Source organism: Vespula pensylvanica, chromosome 12, assembly GCF_014466175.1.
Source record: "Vespula pensylvanica isolate Volc-1 chromosome 12, ASM1446617v1, whole genome shotgun sequence".
Taxonomy (NCBI): Eukaryota; Metazoa; Arthropoda; class Insecta; order Hymenoptera; family Vespidae; genus Vespula; species Vespula pensylvanica.
The window spans coordinates 3,882,173-3,890,492 of NC_057696.1; the positions used below are offsets into that span (position 1 = coordinate 3,882,173).

General features: G+C 33.6%; 1 protein-coding gene across 8 annotated transcripts in view; it reads left to right on the forward strand.

Moving 5' to 3' along the window:
* LOC122633283 (heat shock protein DDB_G0288861) overlaps nucleotides 1–8,320 on the forward strand; it is a 42,129-nt gene that overhangs the window by 31,474 nt on the left and 2,335 nt on the right. For all 8 annotated transcript variants that reach the window (XM_043821012.1, XM_043821009.1, XM_043821010.1 and 5 more), the window contains one exon: nucleotides 726–856. In XM_043821012.1, the coding sequence (XP_043676947.1) occupies nucleotides 726–856 (131 nt within the window). The remainder of the gene's footprint in view (nucleotides 1–725; nucleotides 857–8,320) is intronic.

Consider the following 8,320-nt stretch of genomic DNA (forward strand, 5'->3'; position numbering starts at 1 on the left):
ATTTCCTTTTTCATTGTTGTTTTTATTTTTTCTTTTCCTGTTTTTTTTTTTTTTAACTATCACAAACGAGTTACTCCGTCCTACCAGATCAAAATTAATAACCGTCCAATGAGATCGGGATGAGATTCTATCCGGATCGTGATGTGTTGCACAGGAAATCCTGTCCCCGTAAGAGAAGATCAGCACGTTGTAGGATTATACGGTTTTATGTTGAAGAAGGACAAACTTATATGAAAGAGAAAGAGAGAGAGAGAGAGAGGGACGGAGAGAGTGAAAGAGACAAGAAACGTGAAGGTAAAAAGCAGTAGCGACGAGTTTTGTTAGCCACGCTTCGATCAATGTGTAGACGTTAAACAGCTGCCAGCATCTATGAACGATACTGATGATTCTAATTAAACTTGACTCGATTGAGTCCGCTCGTATTAATTAACGTCATCACAGTTTGCCACGTGTACGTGTTTCGAACGTTTATACTTAGACCAAAACATTCGTACCGATACTACGATGCACGGATATGCGGAGAAATTTTTATTAGTTTGCATACTTTTCGATACTCGATACAAGTATTCGAACGATTATCGTTACGTGAAATGATCGTGTCAAGCAATTGATTATCGTCATCTTTACTAATTTTTATTTATTAATTTTTTTTTTTCTTAACATACCAACGAGAACGTCAACGTCGATCTTACAGATCTAACTTTCACTTTGAAATCATTTTACAGGAGACTTGAAGAGGCGACACTCCTGGAATAGCGAAGCGGATTATCAATCGGTGGAAACAGGAGCTGAAACAGTTTCCGGAGAAGAGGGTGATATTTCGTCTTCTGAAAACGACGATAGGATATCCTACAAGGTATTATTTCATAAACAAAAAAATTATTAATATCGTTTACGTAAATGATGAATCGTTATAAATCGTAATCGGTATCAGTACAAAACAGAGTTTGTACTGTGACGCGATACAACGTGATTAAGGACGTAGTGAAAAAGAAAGGGTATTTAGACAGGGTTGGGATGGAGGAGAAGGGAAGAGGAGAAGGGAAGAGTCGAAGTTATGGTAAAGGGGCCAAACCTAACCAAAAATTACATTTGACGTATGTTATGAGTCGATCGTTTCGAAACGAAGAAGGATGTATAACGGCCGCGACGTGCAACGGTGCATTTCCTTTTACTACTGCAGCCAGACAGAAACGTGGACCGTAAAACCTGAATACTGCAGCCGCGTTTTAACGATGACCGCCGTAGCCACCACCGTAGAAATCATGCTCGTCGTTCTTCCAAGAGTTGACCGGGAATGATCGTGAAACATTTTCACTTCCATGATATACATATGAGTACGCGTACGGATTCCATGAAAAAAGGGAGAGAGAGAGAGAGAGAGAGAGAGAGAGAGAGAGAGAGAGAGAGAGAGAGAAAGAGAGAGAAGAAAAAAATTAAATCGAGTTAAAAAATCGCGAACGTTTTATCGAATATTCGTTAAAGGCTGATGTACAGGTAGGGGTTGTCGACTGATAATTACTCCTTTCGAGACTTTTTTTTTTTTTTTTTTGCGAAAAAAAAAAACGATTCGAAAAGAAGTAATCGATTCGTAAAATCATTCATCGTGTATATTCGTATAGGAAAATTTTTCTAGATAAAAACTTGACGCTTGTAGCAAATTATTCAAGATTCTTTGTCTCGCGAAATGAAATTCGATTTAGTTTCCAAGGTTCATCCTTATTTTTATCTACTTCGGAAGGGGCATACATGGATACGTATGGACGTAAGTCATGTTGAAGAAGTAAAAGTACGGGCAAAGAAAATCGTCGAAAGAAACCACCAGGAATATTCCTTTGGGATATTTTTAGACGACGTAACGAGCGCGTACGTACGCCATTTATGCTCTGTTCGTTCGTTTCTTCCTCCGTTTTCCTCCATCATCCATCCTTTTCCCTTCTTCCTCTTTCCTCACCCAACAATCGCCGACTATTCTTGGTTACGATTCGTCGAGTGAGTTTTAAATTATTTGAAAATTGCACCTATCTTACAATCAGTATAATATTTCAACTTTTTCAAAGTACAATAATAAAAATAATAATGATAATGATAATAATAATAATAATAATAATAATAATAACTCAACGAATCAGTTTATCATTCCAATCTACTTTTTAATTATATCATCCTAAGATAATATAATAAGTAACTATTAGAATTAGAATTATAAAAGAGTTGCGATGAAATTTTGAGTTATAAAAATTTTTTATATCGTATTATACATATCTATGTCAGTAAAAAGAATTTCATTCTATTATAATTAAACTTATAGATATTTTTTTTTTATCAATCTTCTGACATACTTATAAACCGATAAATAATTATCTAATCTTGATTATCTATCTAAATCATAATGACGTTCGGATGTATAACGGGAAACATCAACGAAAGAGAATAGGTAGATGCAACTAGCACATTGTAACGGTTTGAAATACATGCTACTATTAATTTATCTTGAAATAAATGTGCTAATTTGTAAAACAATAAATAAAATATAATATATCTCGATTGGTCTGAACTATGGTAATTCGTAGATACTCTTAATTCTCTTTGCGTTATTCTTTATATCTTATCTCTCTCCCTTTCTATCCTTCTCTTTCCCGAGCTCTAAATCAAATTCGTGCGACTGGGCTTACGATCGTTAATTGCTGGATGTAACAGCGCCCGCGCGCACATTTTATGGCACCGGAAAATCAGTCTTGGTTTTACCGTTAAGTTTATGCGACTCGCCTATAAGAACGCATACGTGAAAGAGCATAAACGCGTAAACTGACTCGTTTTAAAGATCTTCCTTTCTCTCTCTGTTTCTCTTTTCTTTTTTCTTTCTCTTGGACCAGCTTGCATTATTTTTTTTACGAGCTCGCAAAACGTTCATCATTTCGTTCCTTAGAAAAATTACAATTTCCTTTTTTCTTTTTTTAGTTCAAATCGAAAAATGTCTTTTTTCTTTTCATGGTTAAAAAAAAAAAAAAATAAGAGTCGAGTATAAAATCTTCTTCGACGGAGGAGTGAGAGAGAGAGAGAGAGAGAGAGAGAGAGAGAGAGAGAGAGAGAGAGAGAGAGAGAGAGAGAGAGAGAGAGAGAGAAATAAAGAGAGAAAGGGAAAGGGTGTAATTCTTCAGCTTGGAAATCTCTTGAAAGGGTCAGAGAAGTTAAACGCTCTGGGAAAAAGATTTACGGATCACGAACACATGGAGAAAGGCAGACGAACAGAGAGAGATGAAGGGAGAGAGAGAGAGAGAGAGAGAGAGAGAGAGAGAGAGAGAGAGAGAGAGAGAGAGAAAGAGAATGAGAATGTGAGAGAGTGAGAGAAAGAGAGAGGAATGAGGGGGAGGAATGAAATTACAGTGAATTTCAAGCTTTAATCCGATCTTTCCTTTAACTCGATTGACGTTGCAATTTGAGATCTCTTTCGATCGTAACGACGACAAAAATTGTAACACTTTTTCTCTCTCTCTCTCTCTCTTCCTTTTTCGATTTTTAGAGGAAGAAGAAGAAAGAAAAATAGAAAAAAAAAAAGAAAACGAGCACTGAGTCAGCAATTTGTAGAAAAATTCGATGAAAAGATTCGATTGAAAAAAATGTGTGATTGCTTTAGAGAAAAAAAAAAGTATTTTTTTTTTACAAATCGTTTACTTTTCGTTCTCCTTGGAATTATTCGGATTCGTTGGAAGAAAAATAAAAGAAAGAAAGATGGAAATAAATAAATAAATAAATAAATAAATAAATAAAAGAGAGAGAGAGAGAGAGAGAGAGAGAAAAGAATATGGTTGAGAGATGATGAGGGACGAAGAATAACGAGGACATTAAAATCGATATCGTTTGGATCGAAGAGCCTCGAGCACTTTCTCGAGCATATTTCAATAACGGACCGAACGAGATCCTTTTTCGCATGATTCATACTATGCTCCATTATGATGCATTAGCACAGAGTTATTACGAATGCTCGTGACAGTCATTGATGGCCCTTGACGGGACCGGTAGGACCAAATATAAAAGAGAACTGAGAACGTTCAACTCATCAGCGAATTCGTGTCTGCAAGATGGCGAAAGTTCTTCACGGTCATTACAACTGCAATTTGTCAGAACGCTTTTAAAAAGTATATCAGTGACGATAACGATTTGGTAGCCTTAAGAAAGAGAGAGAGAGAGAGAGAGAGAGAAAGAGAAAGAGAAAATAATACTGATCGATATGAATATCATTCGTGAAATAGCAGGAAATTGCAGTTGACGGGAATGTTCGTACGAAACATTTCTTTCAATATTTTGACTCATTCAAATGTCACAATATATCTTATCGTCGTACCTCCCGATCTTATCTTATTTAATTAAAAAAAATAAATAAATAAAAAGAAAAACAAAACTATCGACAGATAAAAATTCAATAGAAAATTACAAATTGAACTAAAAAAAAAAAAAAAAAACAAAAACAAAAACAAAAACAAAATAAAAAAGTACTTCGCGTGCGTACGATATTTCTTTTAATATTTTTAACGAAGAAAAAAAATTATTTCCAAATACGAGAACACGTGTGATACGTAAATATCGTTCACGAAAAAGAAGCATTCGTCGTAAAATTACATTCCCAAAATACGACCGAAGAACGCGTAAGCAAATAAGCATACAAAATCATAATTTTACGATTCGAATGAAAAAAAATGAAAAGAAAAAGAAGAAAAGAAAAAGAAAAGAAAAAAAAAAAAAAAAGAAAAAGAAGAATTAGTTGGAAAAGAAATTTCTCAAAGAGAGATGGATTACTTTAAAGTCACTTGTATATAAAACGTTACGATGAAATCTGTATTTTGTCGATAATTAAATCGACAAATATAATACAAGTGTTATAACAAAGATGAGTTTTTCCGGATAACAGTTCTGTTATGGAACTGTTAGTACACGTTCCAAGATCGTTTAAGTGAGAAAAAGCGAATAGAGGACCTCTCTTCCTCTTCTCTCACCATTCTTCTCTTCCTCCAACCCTTGCTCTTTCGAGTTTCACGTTCCACGGAAATTGATACGCGCGTACGAACGCGCGTTCAGATAAGATCGGTCAGGCCTTGAAGCGAGAAGCTAAACTAATGCCTCGTGCACAGTGGCGCACGAGATAGATATCTTGAGAATTTCATTAGCATGATCCGAGTTTGCCAGGCTCCTCTTCTTCTCGTGAACCTTTTCAATATATAAGTCTTTATGGGTGTGTATGTACGTGTAGGTTTAGGTATATGTGTGTATGAATATTTTGTTTCCTCTTTTTCTTGCACCTATCTCTCTCTCTCTCTCTCTGTCTTTTTAACTTGTCACCCAAGGCTCTCCCTCGGCGTATTATACATCTTCGTATTTATTTTCTTTCTTTCTTTTTTTCTTTTTCCTCTTCTATTTCTTTCTCCTTTTCTTTTCCTTTCTCACTAAGCAATCGAATAGGTTATTTAAATGATAAGTCTTTATACGTGTGATTTATTTCGAGAAATAATACGATTCGATCGTTTCGATCGATATTTTCCGATGATCTATTGAATTTACACACACACGCATATGTGTATGAAATATATATATATATATATATATATATATATGTTTAATTTAATAGTCGTTAAAAAAAGATAATAATAACGAAAAAAAAAAAAAAAGAATGTTAAACGCGTATTTTTTTTCCATCGCATATCGCGAATTTTATAAAAACGAAGTCTTTACGAATTACCATGGGAAAAACTTTCGATGGCGATTCCAACCTTATTACGTAAGGGTAATATCATAAACTATTTCACGTGTAGGGGAGCTTAAAGCGAGATCCTATGAATTATTACGCCATTAGCGTATGTAATCGTATCCCGAGGAAAATTATACAGCAATTTGTCTCAGGTTGATCGAATCTGTCGAGGAATTTTCTCCTTCTTCTTCTTCTTCTTCTTCGCTTTTTTTCCGTCTCTCTCTCTCTCTCTCTCTCTCTCTCTCTCTCTCTCTCTCGCTCTCTTTTTCTCACAGGCCAACGTAAAGGGAAAACGCCTGAAGGTGATAGAAACGTGAAGTATTTCGAAGCTATAAATATATAAAAGCCGACGAGGAAAAATCTTGAATCCGAATTAAAACGTTCTTCCTCCTACGTCATTCAAAATATATCGATATTCCATAATTGCAACTTGACTCCGATCAATTTCTGATTTATCGAACATTCGACACTTCATAAAACGTGATCATCGGTTATCAAATCTACGCTGAATTTAAATTCAAATTATTTATTATATGAATATCATATCGATTGATTTCGTTGAAATCTTTAAGATTATCTTATATAGATATATGCGTGTACGTATATTTATATATATATATATATATATATATGTTTTTTTTTCTTGAAACGATTTTTTATTTAGCGAAAATTAATGGACCAACGTCGTGTTCAATAAATTGAATTTTATAAAAAGTCACCTTGAGAACATAAATATTTATCATATATTTCGATCGTCCTCGCGATCGGACATTTTCAAGGACACTTGAGAAAGCATTTATAGAATGATTTCATTGTTCAAAGTCGTCAAAGAATTATTTTATATATAAATATATGTGTACGTATTACTTTATGTTAGGGATTTTTAATATTAAAATTAATGGAAATATGTCGTGTGCTCATTGAATTCAATTCTATAGAAAGTTATATCTTAAAGAACGTGAATTTTGTAGAAAGTTATCTCTTAAGAGCGTGACATTTTCGAGGACACTTGAAAAAATATTCAAAAGATAAGAAAATTGTTCGAGAAGTAGCTCTTCTCTCGTCACATTATTTTAAATATATCTGTGTATGTACGTGTATGTTTGTATTCGTGTATATTTATTTAAGCAAATTACACGACAGCGTGACAACGACGATAATAAATTTTCATGGAATTTTCCTAACATTGATTCGACTTAACAGAAATAGAAATAATTCGATTTCTTGTTTATCGTCCGTAACTAATTGTAATCTTTAACATGCATTAAATATTCTCAGGAAGAGTAGATATTAAATGATCAATGAAATTTCCGATATTTTAAAACGATTTATCGCTTAAAATATATTCTATTGGTCACCGAATGTAATCCCATGATCACGGAAGTGCAATTTACTTACTTTACGCGAACGATTTCTATCGGATAGTATGCCATAGAACGTTCACGAGAACGAACATATTCAAGAATTCCCTATTGGAGTTTAACACGCACTCGTGGACAAGAAGAAAATCGTTTCTAATAGTTTTTAAACTAAAATTACCGATAACATTTACACACACACACACACACACACACACACATATATATATATAATTTGAAAATATATTAAGAAATATTTGATATTCACGTAAAGGAAATGTTTTTTTCTTGTTTAATAGATGAGTCATTTAATTGCACTTTTTATCGTTTCACCGTAGACATGTACGAATGCATATAGTTACGTGTGGTATGCATACGAATTATTTTGATTTATACTGATTGAAGTAACATAAAAGCATAGTTTCGTCATGGCATATGTTCCTTTGATAATTCAATTAACGTCAAATGAAGATATCGTCTCCAACAAATGATTCTCGAAAGTCTCATTATGTCGAACGAAATAAAGAAAAGCTTGAAATATCCGTGATTGTCGCGGTACTTAATGACTTTTCAACGACAAAGGAAAGCAAGTCGTTAAGGTGGATATCGTCAAATTTCAAGAGGATAAAAATAGAAAAACAAATATATATATATATATATATATATATATAAATCAGTATAACCAATCATTAAGTAAGAAGAAAAGAAATATATATATATATGTATGTATATGTATATATATATTTTTTTTTTCGAGAAAGAAACGTGCCCAACTTCGGTGAGAGTATTTCATACATGACATAATGAGTCCAACCGTGCCTGGAAGACTCAAGTATAATCTTACGATTTCGTGTACCACGAAAAAATCCGAGATGATTGCCATTCTCTCTTTCCCTCTCTCTTTCTCTCGTGAGCGAAGACATTTCCTATATTTCTTGCACGGATCTCTTGAATTTAATAATTCTTGGAAAAACATTCTCGTGTATTTCTCCTTCGTGGAAACGATCTTCGTCCTCGTGGGAAGAAGAAAAATAATCTCATTTTTTCGAAATTGCAACGAGTTCCTTATTCACAATCGCAATAAAATCATCGTATATATGCAATTTACAAAAAAAAATATGATTGAACGTCCATAAAATGAAACGATCCTGTCGTCAGATAACAATAAATATAATTTTAATGTAATTTTCGTGGCTATCGATTTACAAAAAAAAAAAAA